Here is a 20450-nt window from a genome sequence, read left to right on the forward strand (position 1 = left end):
GTTTATTCTGATACGGTTTGTAATTTCTTTGAATGAAAAGTTTGTGAGATATTCCATCACGACGAATGGGTGTGGAGATGTCCGTCTGTCTGCCTCATAGGTCTAAATAGCAGCGTGTCGCGGGCCGGATTAAAATACCTAGGCCTACTATTCAAAAGATAACTACGTGAGAATATTAGTCTGTGAAGATATAACGCAGATCCACAGATCTCACTAGATTTATGTCTATGCAATCATCCTGAAATAATCTAGCAGTGGCACATGAAAGCATCGTGACAGTTTCTTAATGGTAGTGAAGTGAAAGTGAAGCGTTGCACCAGTGCCTATAGGCTATGCTGCGGTGGCGGCTCACTACGAGTTGTAGAACTTCAAATCAGCGCGATTTACCCTTATAGGCTGGTAACGTTAGGCTACATGATCCCTACAGACACTTTCTTATTTTTAACCGTCAATTGAAAATTATGAAAATTAGACCGGATCTGACTATTTGTGGTACGCTAGCTCTACCCGCCACAGTGGCTGGTAAGTTGACCAAATTCACCCGCCAGCGCACAAAACTACCCGCATTTGGCGTGGGGCGGGTGGTTAATTTCCATCCCTGTATAATAATAATAATAATAATAATAACATTATTAACAGTAATAAAACATTTTCCTTATGTTGTTTACATCTCTTGTTACAGCACTGCATTACAGCTTCACCTGGACAACAAGCAAGAGTCCAGCTCTCTGTGTGGCTTCAGCATGGCACAGTACGCATGCGCACAGGTGGGACCACCTTTTAACCTTTACATGTAACTCCTAATGTTTGGCTTATTAACTTACATTTAAAATGTAAACAAATCACCCTGTATAGCAAGTGTTTGAGTTTGGTTGTAGAAATGTTATTGTTGAAGAGAGGTACTCTCTCTCTCTCTCTCTCTCTCTCTCTCTCTCTCTCTCTCTCTCTCTCTGTGTATGTGTGTGTGTGTGTGTGTTTATACTTTTTATACAATTCCTGTCCTCTGTTTGGGTGTAGCTGTCCACTTTGACGGCTCAAGACCTGGTGACATTGTTAACCTGCAAAACGAGTGAGGATCATCCCAAAGCGACCTGGAAGCTTTTCATCACCAAAGTCAATCCCATCCTGGGTCATGCCCTCGACCTCTTCAACAGCACGGTAGTCTGCCTAATAATTGTATTATTCATTAAACATTTTTTTTCTCTCTCACTCTTTTTTCATTTAAGCCACTTTTCGTTTTTGGGATTCTGATAATATGGACAAATTTAGTGATATCCTCATAAATTCATAGATTATTTATTTAATTTAATTGATTGATAGCATTTCCGAAATTGTAGAAATCCAAATACATTGGTTGGTCTTTAATAACATCCTGTTTTCCACTCAACAAACTGTTTTTTAAAAATAAATGTTGTGTCCTACCCATCAGAAGCTCACTGCCAGTCACGCCGTCTCGAACGTCCTGGACGCAATCGGCGAGGTCACCTTCAGCAGTTTCAGTGCTGACCACGTGCGGGACGTCGCGTATGTGAACCGCTGGTTCGGGATGCGCCTGAGGCCCTTCCTGTCCTCCGTCACCCCATCCTTCCTCTCCTGCTTGGCCACCAAGGACTTCAGCTGCCAGACCTACCAGAATGTGTACGTAGCAAACAAAATGGCCGCCCATCTTGATGTCCTTTCTTTTGAGTCTGTTTTGTGGTAGTGATTTAGCCTTTTTTGTTTGTTTTTAGTTTACATGTACTTTGAAATATAGTTGGTTGTGAAGTTGCATTTGAACTTTTTATCCTTTTGCATCATTTTACAAATGTACCACAACCTACAAATAACCCTTATTTTCACTGCACCAACTGTATTCATAAGTTTAAAAATCTTGTTGTTGTGTTATTATTAGTGTGCAGGCCATGGGGCAGGTGTACGGAGAAATGCTCAACTCTACTCTGGTCTACACGGACTTCATCGAGGTCTTCCTCAACAAGTCAGGTTTGGGACATTTTTATTGTGCATTCTATCATGGAGTTTGGCAGGAAGAAATGCCAAGATGATTGTAATGAGGACGATGAAGAAGAAGATGATGATAATGATGATGGCGACGACTATGACTATGATGAGCATGATGATAATGAATATGATTATGATGAAAATGATGATGAAGATGATGATGATGATGATAATGATGATGACGACGACGACTATGACTATGATGAGCATGATGATAATGAATATGATTATGATGAATATGATGATGATGACGATGATGATGATGATGATGACGACGACGACTATGATGAGCATCATGATAATGAATATGACTATGATGAAAATGATGATGATGACGATGATGATGATGATGACGACGACTATGACTATGATGAGCATCATGATAATGAATATGACTATGATGAAAATGATGATGATGATGATGATGATGATGATGACGACTATGACTATGATGAGCATCATGATAATGAATATGACTATGATGATGATGATGATGATGTTGTTTATTTGTGTGTGCAGCCTGTACCGATGGCATTGCAAACAGTGCTGACTGGCTGGAGAAGAACTTTGGGCCGTTCTCAGCTGCTGCCTCTGTTGTGGACATGCAGAGACTGCATGGCAGCTTCAATCTGGTACCCAAACACACACACATACACACACACACGCACACGCACACACACACACACACGCACACACATTGACCTTGGTTTGACTGACCTTATTGTTACTGCTATGGATTGTAAGTAACTGGGTCTACTGTGACCATATTTACTCTCTCTGTGTAGTAATAGTACTAGTATAACAAGTAGTAGTAGAAATAATAGTAGTAGTAATAGTAGAAGTAATAGTAATAGTACTAGTAGTGGTAGTAGAAGTAATAGTATTGGTACTAGAAGTGGTACTAGAAGTAGCAGTAGAAGTAATAGTAGTGGTACTAGAAGTAGCAGTAGAAGTAATAGTAGTGGTACTAGAAGTAGCAGTAGAAGTAATAGTAGTGGTACTAGAAGTAGTAGTAGAAGTAATAGTAGTGGTACTAGAAGTAGTAGTAGAAGTAATAGTAGTGGTACTAGAAGTGGTAGTACTAGTAGAAGTAGAAAAGTAGAAATAATAGAGGTATAGAAACATTTCAGAAGTCTTATATGCATTGTATGCAAGTCTCTAAGCCTGCCCATATTGACTCTCTGTCTCTCTCTGTTTGTGTGGTCAGATCGAGGCCCTGCCCATATTGACTCTGTCTCTCTCTGTTTGTGTGGTCAGATCGAGGCCCTGCCCATATTGACTCTGTCTCTCTCTGTTTGTGTGGTCAGATCGAGGCCCTGCCCATATTGACTCTGTCTCTCTCTGTTTGTGTGGTCAGATCGAGGCCCTGCCCATATTGACTCTGTCTCTCTCTGTTTGTGTGGTCAGATCGAGGCCCTGCCCATATTGACTCTGTCTCTCTCTGTTTGTGTGGTCAGATTGAGGCCCTGTCCCGACTGGACCTGAGGCAGCTGGTGGAGGCCTCCGCCACTCCCGGCCTGCTGACCAGCCCCGCCGACGTCACCGCCCTGCTGGGATACGTCCCCGACCAGCTGCTGGCCAGCTACTTCGACATGCTGGCTCCAGCCGCCCAGGTGAGTCAGGAGAGGAGAGGGGGTTACAGTACGTCACTTTAGGTATGAGCTACACCAGGCGCGTAACTGAAGCGTTCCGTTCGCGACGCGTAAAATCCATTTTAGATGAATGGTCTATTTTTTTCGAACGTACGCCCCACTGTCACGTCTGGTGTAGCTACTTCCATTGATTATAATGGAAGCTAATTGTTGCAGAAGACGCAACGCGAACGGAACGCTTCAGTTACGCGCCTGCTGTAGCTCAGCCCTTAGACTGAACGTGTCTGTGGGGAGATGTCCACCACAGGTCATGTTAGGAGGAGGAAGGTGCTATACAGCTGCAGTTTATGACGATGATGATGATGATGATGATGGTGATGAGGAGGAGTAGAGGAAGCTATAGTAGTGTTAGTACTAGTTTGATTATTACAGGGACAGCAAAACAAACAAAAGTACCAAATAAACAAACAAAAGTACCTCTAATCATCTAATGTAAGAGTGTGATGATTGCTCAGTTAGTTCATGGCCAAACTAAATATGTTCTGTTCTAGTCAGGTTTATTGAATATGTTTCATGCAAAACTAGTGTGTACTTCTTCATGGGTTCATAAAAGTCCTTGAGCCAATCCAGCATGGCAGGATATCAACTTGCTGCATCATTTTCCCAATCCTCCTCCTCTGTTATCGAATGCTAATATCTGGTCTCCATCTCTCAGGGAAATCCAATCGCTGCACCCCTCCGTTCAGTCATGCTGCAGCAGGTGTTCAACCGTGCCAAGTTGTCGGAGTCGTCCGTGCCCGACACTGAGGTGCTGGTGTGGCTAAACCACCGCATGACGTTCCTGTTGCCCAATCTCTCGCCCAGCCATGTGGCACCGTACTTCGACATCATTAGAGTGCGACGGTGCCGCACCAGCCAGCAGGCGTGAGTAGCAGCAATGCAGAGAAACACACACACACATACTTATGCACACACATGCAACATATCTAGGCTCATGTACACACGTATACTGTATAGACACACACACACACACACACACACACACACACACACAAACATTTTGTAATAGCAGTATCACTGCCTGCTGTGTAAATATATAATGTTGTATCTGAAATATCATACTTGCAAACAATATGCAAGTATAACCCCCAACTACTATGCTCCACTATAACCACCTATCAGTATACATGTTCACACACAATATAATATTCAATGAATGTTCAAAACAGTGCATGCTCAGTATATTGTGTGCACAATCCAGTATGTAGACTACTGTCTTTCATCCATGTATAATGTTTGTTTACGCTGTTTGTCTTTCATCCATGTATAATGTTTGTTTACATTGTTTGTTTACATTGATTGTTTACTGTATCACCTGTATAAATGCATTGTACTGCTTCATCTCTGTACAGTGTGGCCCTTCTGAACGGTACCTTGGCCACGCTTGAGGATGACACTCAGACCCAGGTGTACGGCCAAATCATATTGTTACTCACAGGTAGAACACTCACCATTCTCTTCTTGTCGTAGAACTTGATACGCAGATTAGTGTGGATGTATAAATTTATAAATGTGTATTTCCACTGACTTTTGTCATTTCTTTCTCCTGTTTTTCTCTGACCAAAACCCTCAGTGCCCTCCCCTCTGCGTTGCTATGGCAGCGGAAGCTTCTACTCCTTCCTGGAGACGTCCTTCATGGGCTTCCAGTTCCCTATCCTGACCACCTTCCTCTCACTCATGCCAGCCAGCCGCAGGACAGAGGTAGCGCACCGCAGACATGCTGGAGCCCATTTGCAATCAGACATGATGTGTTCGGTTGTAACTGTGTAGCCAAAATATAAGATTTACTAAATGGTTGCCAAGCAACGTCGAGACGTAGCTACTTTAACTTTTGTATCAAGTTATGGTAGCGCAGTAATATAGAACGAAATGCGGTCGAGGTGTATGTTTATGCTGCATTTTACAATGGCATCGAACGTGATTCAACCAATCACAATCAAGGACCGGGAACTATCAGTTTTAGAAGATTTACTAAATCAGTGGCTTAGCTGGTGTGTATGCCTAATCTGGAGACAAATGCAGTGAGGTGAATCATAATGATCACCTGTGTGCACGTGAGCAGTGATGAATGTGTGTGGCGTTCTCCTTCTCTTGTCCAGCTGATGAACTCCATCCCACCAGCCCACCTGGGCAGCTTCCTGCGCAGGCCGGGCGCTGTGGACAACATGGGCAAACTCTGCCAGGTCTTTGATGGCTACACTGAGACACTGCAGTTCCTGGAAACGGTATGTCAATGTCAGTGTTGGGAACGTTACTTTAAAAAAGTAATTAGTTATAGTTACTCACTACTTGTTCCAAAAAGTAACTGAGTTAGTAACTGAATTACTCTATGAAAAGAGTAACTCGTTACTAGGGAAAGTAACTATTTGCGTTACTGTTAAAAAAAAGTTTTATAAAAAGTTGCTATATGTCAAAGAATTTGGATTTTTTTTGAGCAGTTTTGAGCAGCCAGTTGAAATGAGTAGAACAGACAGGTGTTTGTAGGCTACATAACTTTCAATATTTATTAGATCGATAGATAGATAGATAGATAGATACTTTATTGATCCCCAAGGGGAAATTCAAGATATTGCACATCGACAGACCTACAGTATACTTCAGCCTGTGCCATAGGTTTTTGTTGTGAGGCAGAAAGATCTAGCTTTTGCTGCTTGGAGGACTTTGCTCCGAGTCCTTCTTTGCTAGTGGATGGCGAGCTATCATCTGTGGTGGAGGTATCGGTGTTTTTGGCCATTAGATGCGTGTGTGAGATGCTTCATTAAATTAGAGTTGCTTACAACGGATGTCGCAGCCGCTCCTGGACATAATGTAGCCTACACATTACATGCACGTTCTTGCCTTTGACCACAATGAACTTGAAGTAGCCTGGTGCTTATATCTCCTGCTTATATACCTTGAAAATGCCAACTTTTCATCGGATTGCTCCAGACCTCTGCTGTTTCGTCGAATCTTTATTTTAGCTGTTGCGTGTGTGTGTGTGGCACGTGTGCTGGCAAGTGTGTAAAAACACTGGCTCTGATTGGAAACATGACTCTGCCTTAGCCAATCATAATCGCTTACAGTATGTCGTTATTAACCCACCTCCTCACTAGCTGTGAGCCAGGGGTGCGTTCGGATTACACAGTTTATTCAATCAATGCATAGTATACACTGCATTTAACATCCAGTAACGTTAATGCCGTTGTAACGACGGGAAAGGTAATTAGTTAGATTACTTCGTTACTGAAAAATTAACGTCGGTACCTAACGCCGTTCTTTTAAACGGCGTTATTCCACTGGTCACTGTTTGTTTATGTGGGTGTTTGAGAGTAAATTTGGTCTATATGTGTGTGTATGTGAGGTGGTTCTGGTTTAGTTTTTGGATAAGTTGTTTCTGATATTCTGATTGTCTGAGTTAGTAACTGATGTTCTCCTGGCTATTTAGGATGGATTGAGGATCTCTGTTTGTTCTCCTCTGTGACTGAGCCTTTCACACATTGTCTCAATTGGTCTCTGATATTTTCCCAGGTTTTCTCTTCTAACCAGTAATTCTCAAAACAGTCTCCCCCTGTGACTGACATTCTCATACATTCTCCCCCTGTGACTGACATTCTCAAACATTCTCCCTGTGACTGACATTCTCTCTCTTCTACCCAGTGTTGTTTTGACGTTCTCTCATGTTCTCTGTTCTACCCAGTGTTGCTTTGACCTTCTCTCATGTTCTCTGTTCTACCCAGTGTTGCTTTGACGTTCTCTCATGTTCTCTGTTCTACCCAGTGTTGTTTTGACGTTCTCACGCGTTCTCTCGGCCTGTGACCGACATTCCTTCACAATCTGACCTGCTCTTCTCCTCTTTACCATTCTCTCTCTACAGGAGAAGGTTCCGGAGATGGTCCAGCCATACGTCCTGCCTTGTGTGTGGCCCCGGGCCCTGGTCGCTGACTCTGCTGAGGTTGACCGCTGGTTCGGCGCCGGACTGAGCTCCTATCTCCGCTTCCTCAACAAAGACCGCATCAGCTACGCCACGCTCCAGAACTCAAACTGTCTGGCCTTCAGGAAGTTGTGAGTGCCACTGTGGAACAAAAGGGTCTACACTTGAGATTGAGTGTCCTCAGGCAGCGTGCCGTGCACTCAATAGTGAATTAGACTTTAATTAAATAGCACAGTGTACCTTTTTACGTTTTTATTACCACTGTGTGCAGTGTCTTTTTTCTGTTGGTACACATGCAGTTACAAGGCTCTTACAGGAAGCATGAAGTGTTATTTTAAAGGGACACCAGGCAAGCCTGATGCTTTTTCTCTACGAAACTCCCCCTCGCTCGGTCTGAAGCTCTTTTCCTTTTCTTTGCATTTTCCGTTAAGGGTTTTCGCTGCTTCTTCGCCGGCTCTGCCATTATACACACGTTTGCAACAATCGCTAGCGTTTCGTTAGCCTGCCTCTGTGCTGTGGATGCATGATGTAAACTGATACTGCTTCGGTCGGTGGGTACGATACACTGAACTTGCAAGCGGGATATTCGTCCTACAGGCAGTAGGGGCGGGCAAGAGAGTCTTCATTCGCCCTGTAATGAGTCATTTAACCATATACCGACTTACGAAGATGAGTAATTAACACGAAAACGTTGCCTGGTGTCCCTTTAAGTGTTTGTGTGTGTGTGTGTACATGTGTGTGTGTGTGTGTACACAATGCTCATGCATATATGTTCTGTACTAGTATATCTATGTTTGTGTGTGTGTGTGTGTGTTTATCTGCTAAATACCTCAACGCTAACCATAACTGTAACTCATTTCATTTCTAGTGTTGCTGTGGCAGGAAACCTTAACTACAGCTCCGCTGCCTTCACCCAACGGGATGTGTACTCAACAATACAGAACTACCTCTCCATAGGTCAGTAAACACAACAACAATAACAACAACAAAAACTACAACAAGACTAGCAAAAATTTGAAATTAAAAAATTATGTATAGTGTTGACATCAGCCTTTGACATTTGCAGCTGTTCACTTGCCAAATGGTTGGGTAAAGTTCCATAAATTCCTCAGTTCTCTCTAATGCAGGGTTCCTGTTGGTTGCTTCACCTTAGGAGCCTATACTACAAAGCATGTTCAAAATGGCCATCTTATCTTTACTTTAGCTGGTTGGACGAAACCTAACATCCGCAGTATAACGTTTGTCATCAACTGTAGTTATCAACTCGTTAAGTGGTCCATAGTTCTGTCTGGTTATTCCAGGATTTTTGCTGACCATGGTGAGTTGGATATTTGTTGTTGTTGATGTTTGTTTATTGTGTCTTTCAGCCCCAACACCAAGGTGCTACAACACGTCTGTTCCTGACCTGGCCTCCACCGCCTGGTTCGCCAACTACATCAACATCTTCATCACATTCATCTCCCTGGAGGATCTCGGCGCTTACGGAGGCACAAGTGTGAGTGGCGCCCCCTAGTGCTTTGGAGTGCTGAGTAGAGGGAGAGGAAGTGAATAGCTACAACCATAGATATATATATAATAAAGGCTAGATGTCTCCTCCGCGCTGCTGGCCAATGGAGGTCGACGTCCGCACCTCGTGGCCATCTTGCCACAGTCAGCTCGCTAACTCATAACATTGTGTTTCAATGGTGCACTGTAATGACAGGTAGTGACCTGAAGGTGTCATTGTTATAGCCTGGGGGCATTGTTCTGGCTTTAGTAGAAGAAGAGATATACCTTACATCAGGTACCACAGAGCCCACCAGATAGCTTGCCTGTGACAAGATGGCTGTCGGTGATGCCGTTAGAGACTCCGCCATAAGGCATCTAGCCTTTATTATGTATATCTAAGGCTACAACGATGCCAAACACTGACGAAACATAAACAAAAATACACTTGTGCTGTGTACGATCACATTCTACCGGGGCGGTGTTATCATAATGGGGCAGTGGTAGCATAGTGGCTAAGGACCTGGGCTAGCAAGCAGTAGTGTAGTAGCTAAGGACCTGGGCTAACATGCAGTAGCGTAGTGGCTAAAGACCTGGGCTAGCAAGCAGTAGCGTAGTGGCTAAGGACCTGGGCTAACATGCAGTAGCGTAGTGGCTAAGGACCTGGGCTAACATGCACTAGCGTAGTGGCTAAGGAGCTGGGCTAACATGCAGTAGCGTAGTGGCTAAGGACCTGGGCTAACATGCAGTAGGCCCAGGTTGTGGGCTCAATACCCAGATGCCACCGTTGTGCCCTTGAGCAAGGCACTTAACTCCGTGTTGCTCAGAAGAGACTGGCCTCTGTAATAATTGTAATAATTTGGATAAGGGCATCAGCCAAATGAAGTAAAGTAAAACTAGATGTACCGCATAGCGGTGCAAAATATGACCGCCGCTCAATCCTGTACATCCATTCTGCGAAAATAAATACATTGTATTTGGGAAAAGCAGAAGGTAGCAGCATTATTTATTTATTTATTTATTTATGATTAAACAAAACAATCCCTGTCAGATCCATGCAGTTTTCAACAGCTATCAAGAAGAGAGGTCATGTCATGGATTTTTGTGAATGTTTCTTCTTCTACATACATATGCAAGAGTTTAGTCATCTAGTTCATATGATATTCAACTTTATTGTCAATGCACAAATTAAATACCAGTAGTCTAAAACTAAAGCAGGCTAAAGCAGCCATAATGAAAGTGTTATCATTGTTTGGATACTTCACACACACACACATGCTTTTTATCGCATAGACCAGTGGTTCTTAATCTTTTTGTCTGGCGACCACACAAAAAAGTATGGCGTGGTCTGGCGACCCCACTTTCCCCAAACCCATTCTAAGTCCTTACTCAAATACCCCCCTCAAACGTTAACAACTAAATCAAGCAAAAACTAGAAAGCAAAGTCATTTGTTTTATTTACTCCATATGAACAAGAACCGAGAAAACCAAACAATCACGATTAGACAAGTGTAGGCTGCCGCCATATCAGATCAGAGCGCTATGTGCGTAGTGCGTGCACACACAAGCACGCACACACACATACACATGCAGCATTAGGCCTACAACGTTACATTAATTATATTTATGGCGATAACAATAACAATATTTTTTTTATTTCCCTTTTCTGGTTTACTATCTTTAACAATTTCAATGGGAAGGGTGGGCATGCTTCCGTGAACATAGCAAGTTAATTCTAGGAGGAATGCTGCATACGGCGACACGGAGATTTTCCTCCACGGTGCTGAGCCGACATCTGTATTTTGAGATGTCGTTTCATTTTGACAGGTTTTAAGCTCTCATTCGCCAGAACATCGCCGCAAATCACACATTGTGGGTGGTTGAGGTTATCTTTAACTTGGCAAGTGAATGCATATTTCAGAAATTCTTTCTGATAAAGCCGACGCGCCGTTTGTTTTTTTTATTCTCACCGGCCGTTAGACTTGTCCCATCTGAGGATCACGGAGGAGTAGACGCACTGGTAGATGGCACTTGCGAGCTTTTGTTCAATTTTACCCCCCCCCCCCCCCCCCCACGACACACACATAACAAAAATACATTTTTCATAGCCTATAATTTAGTATGACAAAATATTTCTTTTAAAATATTAATTGCTTAAAAATACTGCTAATTGTTTGCTGTTTAACAAATGTATAAATTGTGCACTGTCGCTTTGATTCACGTTTATTTTTCAATGATCTTCTGCCTGCTACGGTATGGCCCTCTCACACTTTTTAAATGGTCAGTAGTGGGAACTACTGCTGCCTTCATGATTTCCTTTTAAAAGTTTCTTATAAGAAGGAGATCTCTATTTAACATGATATTTTGACATTGACATTGTAAACGTTCTCTAAGGAGAGTGAAAAGCAGTTTGCAGTAAAGCTAACCAACGTCGTCTCTATCGCAGGAAAAAAATAGCGAGCAGCCTGATAACCAAATGAAATGCTCAGCGGGCCGGATGAAAGTGCTTGGCGGGCCGCAGTTTGCCCACCCCTGTCCTAGGCTATAACTTGTATGGGATTAACGCCTACCTGCAGTAAAAACCAAGCATGTCCGATAAAGATTCTCAGATTTATTTCGGCTTCAAGAAGAAATGGGAATTACGTTTCATGTGGAAATCATCCTACCCTTATTAGACGTCATCTGTGGTAAACTACAGTGTTGTCCTTGTAGGCCTAGGAAGCGTCTATTGTCTTTCCAACCCACTTTAGATTAACTTCCAACAAAATTACGTCTCACTGCAACGATGTGCCATCTGGTGGACAAACGACTACGTAACGCCAATACTGAAAATGCAGCCAAATGATTATGAATATTTGGTTTATTTGGTAATCCTACTGAATTTGTAATTATGTATCGCCCGTTCTAATTGCCGATACCGATAGTATGTGTGAGCCTGTCTGTGTGTATAAGTGTGCACCACCATCTACAGGCCAATAAGTGTACAGTCACAAAATGTACACATAACTTAATTTTTTTAGACCCTCCCATGGATGAAATTCTACAAAACTTGGCATATGCCCAGAGAATGTCAGGTTAATCATACACATACAATTTGGTGCAGTTCTGAACATCTTAACTGAAAAGAGGGGCGATAAAAGCAGAATGATATTGCGTTTTCATTTTTTACAAATGAGTGATTATGGGCTACAGTGGGTCCCAGTTAGGAATTGACACTTCATTCACCATCAAGGTGATTCACGCAGCTGGGTGAAATGTAAGTACAACTGCAGCCGCTTGGGGGCAGCATAGTCCGCTGTGGCGTTCCACGGTCGAACCGGGCGGAGCATTCGACAGCAAGGGCTGTGATTGGCCGAGTTTTCAAAGCGTTTCTCTGTGTTTTTAGCAGCCCCTGCAACATGCTAGTCCACTGTAGCCTATAAGCTTTGTACATAATGTTAAACATAGTTTTGGATTCAGTGGCAAGATGTCTTGATTGTACAGTGCCTGTCTCTCAGTAATGTTTTAAAATGAGAGCTTCGTCAGCTGGCAGTAGGCTACTTTGTCGGCAGTCATGAGAAGTGTAACAGAACATAAATATGCTGCCCAGAAACCTTGTGAATATTTCTGATTTGTTTTACTACACTAACGATGTTAAATATAGCCTTTGCCTACAGCATCTCCTTAACAGTAATGTTAACAACATGACAGCATTCATATGACAAAGGAAAACGAATTTGGTCACTCAAGACTGTGCCACAGCAACCAGTGTAGGCTACAGTCCTACCCAATAGGCCTACTCGAAGCAGATAGCGTTGTCTGACGGTCGAGTGGGTTAATGTGCGTATTTCCAGAACGGTTCTGCAACTTTCAGGCAGTTCTGAGTTCGAATCTAGGCAGGAGCAGAGCCATATAAATGCCTAGGCCTATTGTTATAATTTTTTGCAAGGTGTTGCTCTTGGCAATACTTGTTTATAAGACGTTTAGTGATTAGTTGATACTGTAACGTCGGTGTCTTTTGGACTGAGTGCTAGCCTCCCAGAATGCAATGTGTGTGAATGCTGGTTTGTGTAATGTCGGTTTTAGTTAGTGTAATTGCGTTTTCCTTGTCATGTATGTGTTAGCTTGTGTAGTCTTTCTTTACGTTGTACCTCATGTGTTTTGCCCGGTGTATTGTATGTGACTACCCTGTTCGTGTATTGTGCTTGTTTTATTGACTTCCCTTGTGTTTCCTATGTAATGGTGTCTTGGTCTATGTGTATGGCTGATTCCCGCTTCCGCTAATAAACCCTTTGATTGGACAACTGTGTGTGTCGCTATCAAATCGTTACATTGGTGTCAGAAGCGACTTTCGAACATGGCCTCCGCTCAGCGAGAGAAGCTGGGAGCGGAAGACCATACCACTGGGTGGAGGCCCACGCAAGAGGATCCAGAGAGAGCCCTTGTCAGGGCTGCTAAAGAGCTTTAGGCCTTCTATTGTTCCTGTCGCCAGAGGAGAGGAGCTGTCGCCTGGACCTGCCTGCTGCCATGGGAGGAGATCTTGCCGGAAGAGGGGCCAGAAGTAGCGGTCGCGGAGAAGACGACGCTGGCCTGGGCGCTGACTCCGCTGCGAGCCGCAACGCGTGAGCAGAGCCGAGGGAGAGCGGCGAGGAAGAGGTTCCTGGACGACGTACGGTTGGCGGAGACGCTGGGGGCAGCGAATTCACAACGGTGGGGCAGCTTCGACAGAAAGGCTCTCTGAACTCTGAACTTTAAAACTTTTGGGTGCGTGTGAGAGGCACCGTGCTGTGTGGGCACCCGTTCTAGTTGGCCTGTTGGCCAGCGCCAGAGAGCGAGAAAAAAAAGGTTCGCTGTGTTGGGTGATAGCACGAGGCAGAAGAGGGGGGTCAAGCCTTTGTCGCGACCATGACGGAGTGGAGCGAGCCAGGAGCAGAGGAGGACAGCTCTGCGAGGAGGGACGCCGAAACCGGTAGCTGACGGCCTGAGAGCTCAGCGTGGTCCGGCTGCAGCGGAGCTGGGGCCTGCCTATCCTGGTCAGTGCGACTGTGGAGTGGAGCGACGGAGGTGCAGCGACAGTTGACCCGTGAGTTCCAGTGCTTGGTGCCACAGTCTACGGTAGTAAGGCCACCTAGGGCCCCGTCTGGAGAGGAGGAGTGCCGTGGTGACACGCCGCGGAAAGTGCAGCCTGAGGGCGGCTGCTGAGAGGGAGCTGGTGACGAGCGGGGACGGCCACGTGGTTGCTAGCACGCCCGCACTGGACTGCTAGCAGCGTGGCGACCCGTTGAGTGAGCTCCTGCGGCGTGTGCACCCCACGTGTTGTTGGCGGTACCACAGACTGATGGACTGAGCGAGTGAATGCCCACACCGACGTTATGGCAATGGCTAAGGGAGGAGATATTGCCGAGGACGGCAATAGCTTGCGAGGGGGCTGTGTAACGTCGGTGTCTTTTGGACTGAGTGCTAGCCTCCCAGAATGCAATGTGTGTGAATTCTGGTTTGTGTAATGTCGGTTTTAGTTAGTGTAATTGCGTTTTCCTTTTCATGTATGTGTTAGCTTGTGTAGTCTTTCTTTACGTTGTACCTCATTTGTTTTGCCCGGTGTATTGTATGTGACTACCCTGTTCATGTATTGTGCTTGTTTTATTGACTTCCCTTGTGTTTCCTATGTAATGGTGTCTTGGTCTATGTGTATGGCTGATTCCCGCTTCCGCTAATAAACCTTTTGATTGGACAACTGTGTGTGTCGCTATCAAATCGTTACAATACGTTAAACGTTCTTGATAAGGAGCGCATACGGGGAGTAAAACGACTGTTACGCGCTGTTACAACTGTAGGCTACAATGATTGCAATACAAAAATATGCGCGTGTTAGTTTAGTTTGTTTTGTGACGTTTCGATGTTCATTAGTCAAAAACATCGACACCTCGAAACGTGAGTCAAAGTTTAATAATGTTCTGCACCTTTTACTAAAGAATAAAGAAAATTAAGAAGACATCTGAGCTGCACCGGCGTCTCTCTTCTCTAAAATATCTGTCCTGGCCTGGTTGCACCGGATTGTCGCCAAACGACAGAAGCGCGAGAACCCTCCTTTGTCTACCAAAAAGTGTTACTTTGTGCCCCGCGCTCCCCCACTGCTTGTGAAAGAAGGGCTTAACGTGAAAAAGCTTGATGTCCCAAAACGGCAACAAGTCATAATGGTAGGCTACAGGAAGTGGGGGGAGGGTATGGGATGACCAGAGCCGTCTTCGCTGTGCTATTCAGAAAGCATCTTCTATTGTCTTTCCAGGCGCACACAGCTCGTTACCATATAGCCTATCGAGTGCCTTAACAGATAGGCTCTGCTCTTGGGTTTGGCCTCACAGCGAACTCAACCCTCTTGTTGCTTGCAGTTTGTTAAATAAAGCAATGCAGATTACATTATTTATTTCTGATTAATTGCGTCTTTTGATGTCTTTTGCAACATCTGCTTGTTAGGCTGGGCTACTGTCAATGTCCTGTACAGATAGTGCGATGCCCTGTGCGAACTTGACAGATGCATGAACTTACATGCATGAAATCATGCGATAGCTTACTTTACACATAGCCAAGGCTACCGTCGGTGCATTTTAGTAGCCTAGTATAATAAGCTACACCACCGTCTTTAAGAGGGGAAATTGTATAGCCTATAACATTAGCTGAGTCACATATTTGGCCATATGGTGTTTATCATAGGCTACATCACGAAACCAAATAGTGTAACAAAGGCGAACAGTTTAACGGGAAATTAATTGGGCATGAATCATTGTGCTGAACGGTATTTGTCAATGAGCAGAAACACACACGACATTCAAACTGTTGATAAGATGTGCACTATGGAAACTGGTCTGTAGGCTAACATTGGACAAATAAATGACACTAACTCGCCATATCCTTACTCTGAAAAAAACATTGTCTTGCTTTGCCGCAAACTCAGCAATGAAATCATAGGCCATTTTGCAGGTAGCATAACGAAGCATAATTTTTCAATTTATAGAAGGGAGAGCCCAGTCTCTCCTGTGACATTGATGTGCGCAAATAGTTTTTAATAGCCTGTTCAACTTCGATGCTTCAGCTTCACCCGATGCCAGTCACTGATCGCAATTTCAAATTTCGGGAAGCTTCGTTCAATCTTTTTAAGTTTTAAGTGCAGTAGGCCCCTATCTGCCCCCTTTGGAATTATATCTCGAGCCTATTATAAGGTCCAGTGCGTTATGTCCTGGGATTCGGACGTGCTCAAAAAGAAAAGAAAAAACACTTTTTTTATAGACGGTTATGAAGAGCAATATGAGTCTGAACTCCGTGTCATTCAGACTCAACCCTCTTGTTGCTTTGATATCTTTTTCGTTGTCGTTTGAACGTCGGCAAGCAGGCATGTTGGGGTTGCAATTTAAGTGAAATTTCTACAGTAGGCCTACAACATGCAACATGCTTGTAAGGCTGGGCTACTGTCTTGTACAGGTAAATGTTCAACAATTGCTGGTGTGCAGGCTATAATCAATTAGCTAAATGATTTGTCCAGCTGTTTTAAAAAAAATTAGGGCTACATTTAAAGGCAAAAGGTGCTTTGATTTCTTTTTCGTTTGAACGTCGGCAAGCAGGCATGTTGCGGTTGCAATTTAAGTGAAATTTCTACAGTAGGCCTACAACATGCAACATACTTGTAAGGCTGGGCTACTGTCTTGTACAGGTAAATGTTCAACAATTGCTGGTGTGCAGGCTATAATCAATTAGCTAAATCATTTGTCCAGCTGTTTAAAAAAAATTAGTGGAACATTTAAACGCAAAAGGTGCTTTGATATCTTTTTCGTTTGAACGTTGCATTATTTTGAATATGACTCGCTCCAGTCTTAACTCCCAGCGCGGGGGGGGGAGTGGCCCCCAGGGACCAAACGAAATTTTTCCGTAAAATCTCTAGTGGGGCTACATGTCCACCAATTTTCATGTGCCCCGGTGTTTCGGTGTCCCTGATATCGTTGACCAAAAATTCAGGAAGTAGATGACGGGGGGGGGAAAAACAAAACTTTACCAATCCCTTATATGACCGCCGCTAGCTAATTATAATTGAATACCGCATTTGATGACAAAACAAATTCAGTCTCTCCAAATTTTTCCTTTGTCATTCACTCACTTTGTCGTCTCTCTTTTGCAGCTCCAACCCTTCACCACCAACCTGGCGAACCTCCAGCTGTTCAACCAAACCTCCCTGCCGCAGAGCGTCACCACCTTCTACGTGGAGTTGCTGTACTTGCAGAACCCCACCTTCAACGCTATCCAGTGAGAGAGCTCTTCTTTCCGTGTGTGTGTGTGTGTGTGTGTGTGTGTGTGTGTGTGTGTGTGTGTGTGTGTGTACATTTTTTCATAACCCTGTGACCAAAAACTAAACCGACTCATTTGCGTCCCAGTCTCCCTCTTGCGTTCCGCTGTGTGGCCCCTGCCATGGGCTTCTCCAATCTGACTCTGGGCGAGACCATGGCCATCACCTCCATCCTCCACGACTCCTGCAGCAATATTGACGATGACGTATGTGTTTCCCTTCATTTTCATGTCTCTGTGAGAGAAAGATAGAAAGAAATAGGGTGGGGGGGTTGGGGATGCTGGTGAAAAGCATTAAGCAAGAGTAAAGGAAACTGCTCAGTTATAGACCTGCTGAACTTTGTGTGTAAGAGAGAGAGAGACTTTTTTATCTGTTTAATCTTTTTCTTCTTTAATCATAAGTTTCACCTTTATACAAATTAATATAAAGTTGATTATTAACATGTTATACATTTAGCTTTGAGAGAAATATATGTGGAGATACAGTATATCCAGCCCCTAAGAGAGATAGACAGAGAGAGAGAGAGAGAGAGAGAGAGAGAGAGAGAGAGCGAGCGAGAGAGAGAAAACAAAGATAGAGATATATGTGAGAATGGCAGATAGACAGTGAATAAAAGAAATACAAATATTTCTTTGTAAAGTGTAATTGTTTTGACAGTATGAGAGTGCAAAAACAATGCAATGGTAGTTATGTGCAGTAGGAGTAATGTTCTGATTCACTTATTTCTACCACATGTCTCTAGAACAACTCCTTGTTACAAGTAAGTTAGATGTGTCAGTGTGTAGAACCTTTAGTGCTTATTTAAAGTATATGTTGAATATATTAGTAATTGTCTGTGGTTGTGCTTGTAGTTTTTGCCTGTTTGTTTGGTTTGACCATGTGTTTATGTGTTTGTGTATCACATGTTTATGAGTTTGTGTATCTAGTGTGTAGTGTGTGAACTGTTTTTGTGCTTGACTTTCTGTGTATGTCATGGTCGGTTATTTGATTTTGAATTTGTGGAGACTTGCATTTTACTGTTGAATATAGTCACTATTTCCTTTGCATGCACGTACACTCAGCCATACATACATACATACAATATTCGGTATTAATATGAATTATCCTATGTATACACACTCTTGTATACAATATAAACAGTATTAATATTAACTCATCTATATATAGGCCTACTCACTCACAAATATGTATAAAATATATTTGTGTAAATGAATGACATCCAAAGTGCAATGTCTGTCAGAAAGCTAAGTTCTCTCACATGAAATGCAGGTATCGCGGCATATGGGAGCATTGCGTTATTAAATTAGCTTTATTAATTTAGTTAGATTGAAGACTTTGGTCTAGTTATTAAATTAGCTTTATTCATTTAGTTAGATTGAAGACTTTGGTCTAGTTATTAAATTAGCTTTATTATTTTAGTTAGATTGAAGACTTTGGTCTAGTTATTAAATTAGCTTTATTAATTTACTTTGCACTTTGCCCGTCAATCAAATTAGGGCTCCAGGTCTCACTGCTGATGCGTAATGGAAATGACATCAGCCATACTACACCATATGTCATACGAACCAGAGTCTCTGTGTGAAGTCATACTACACCACATGTCATACGAACCAGAGTCTCTGTGTGAAGTCATACTACACCACATGTCATACGAACCAGAGTCTCTGTGTGAAGTCATAATACACCACATGTCATACGAACCAGAGTCTCTGTGTGAAGTCATAATACACCACATGTCATATGAACCAGAGTCTCTGTGTGAAGTCATACTACACCACATGTCATACGAACCAGAGTCTCTGTGTGAAGTCATACTACACCACATGTCATACGAACCAGAGTCTCTGTGTGAAGTCTGAGCAATGTTAACCTTTGTAATTGTCAGATAGGATGAGCTGATGAGCTGTATTTTTGTCTGTATTAGATATTCTGACTAAGTTTGTATTCTGTGTGTGTGTGTGTGTGTGTGTGTGTGCACGTGTGTGTGTGTGTGCACATGTGTGTGTGTGTGTGTGTGTGCACGTGTGTGTGTGTGTGTGTGTGTGTGTGTGTGTGTGTGTGTGTGTGTGTAGGTGTCCGCTGCCCTCAGCAGGAACGTGGAGACCATCTCACCGACGCGCATCTCCACGCTGGGCAACTCAAGCGTGGGCTTCAGTACGGGCCAGCTGAGCGCGGCCAACCCCTCAGTCATCTTCTCATCGCTGTCCGTGCTCAGCACCGTGGTGGGCTGGAACCAGGGGCAGGCCATGACGCTCATCCAGAAGCTCCTCAGCTCCGGCAGATTCAAGGTAAGGCGTGTGTGTGTGTGTGTGTGTGTGTGTGTGTGTGTGTGTGTGTGTGTGTGTGTGTGTGTGTGTGTGTGTGTATAATGCAACAGATGTGCAATGATAAGTGTTCTAATTCACTTGTTTCTACTACATGTCTCTAGAACAAGAAGTTAGATGTGTCAGTGTGTAGAACTTGTGCTTATTTAAAGTATATTTTGAATATATTAGTAATTGTTTGTGGTTGTGCTTGTATTTTTTGCTTGTGTGTTTGGTTTGACCGTGTGTTAATGTAACTAGTATGTATGTGTATGTGCATGTGTATGTGCATGTGTATGTGTATGTGCATGTGCATGTGCATGTGCATGTGCATGTGCATGTGTACAGTACCCTCCAGAATTATTGGCACCTCTGCTAAAGTTGACTAAAAACAGGAATATCCAACCTTTAAGGGCACCATCATTGTGAATGAATAATGTATCATAAATAAATAAATGTTTTTCCTTCATAAATATTGGCACCCCTATGTTAAATTGCCATAGAGGCAGGCAGATTTTTATTTTTAAAGGCCAGTTGTTTCATGGATCCAGGATACTATGCATCCTGATAAAGTTCCCTTGGCCTTTGGCATTTAAATAGCCCCACATCATCACATACCCTTCACCATACCTAGAGATTGGCATGGTAGTGATGTAGTACTCGAGTCCGGTCTCGAGACCAATTTCTGCTTTCTCGGTCTCGTCTTGGACTCGTTCCTTCAAAGACTCGGTCTTGACTCGGTCTCGGACCACAGTGGGAGGAGAAGGACTCGTAATTTCAGACCGAGTCCT

At 43.5% G+C, this 20450-nt stretch overlaps 1 protein-coding gene across 1 annotated transcript in view; it reads left to right on the forward strand.

The window, feature by feature from the left end:
- The window catches only part of mslnb (mesothelin b), a 290146-nt gene that overhangs the window by 238248 nt on the left and 31448 nt on the right, over positions 1 to 20450 (forward strand). The window contains exons 199-214 of the mRNA XM_042103582.1: positions 683 to 767; positions 1018 to 1158; positions 1430 to 1638; positions 1892 to 1980; positions 2518 to 2630; positions 3456 to 3611; positions 4306 to 4514; positions 5003 to 5088; positions 5224 to 5351; positions 5750 to 5875; positions 7504 to 7691; positions 8429 to 8517; positions 8928 to 9055; positions 17192 to 17316; positions 17445 to 17562; positions 19429 to 19644. Coding sequence (XP_041959516.1) covers positions 683 to 767; positions 1018 to 1158; positions 1430 to 1638; positions 1892 to 1980; positions 2518 to 2630; positions 3456 to 3611; positions 4306 to 4514; positions 5003 to 5088; positions 5224 to 5351; positions 5750 to 5875; positions 7504 to 7691; positions 8429 to 8517; positions 8928 to 9055; positions 17192 to 17316; positions 17445 to 17562; positions 19429 to 19644 — 2206 coding nt within the window. The remainder of the gene's footprint in view (positions 1 to 682; positions 768 to 1017; positions 1159 to 1429; positions 1639 to 1891; positions 1981 to 2517; positions 2631 to 3455; positions 3612 to 4305; positions 4515 to 5002; positions 5089 to 5223; positions 5352 to 5749; positions 5876 to 7503; positions 7692 to 8428; positions 8518 to 8927; positions 9056 to 17191; positions 17317 to 17444; positions 17563 to 19428; positions 19645 to 20450) is intronic.

Source organism: Alosa sapidissima, chromosome 9 (genome assembly GCF_018492685.1).
Source record: "Alosa sapidissima isolate fAloSap1 chromosome 9, fAloSap1.pri, whole genome shotgun sequence".
Taxonomy (NCBI): Eukaryota; Metazoa; Chordata; class Actinopteri; order Clupeiformes; family Clupeidae; genus Alosa; species Alosa sapidissima.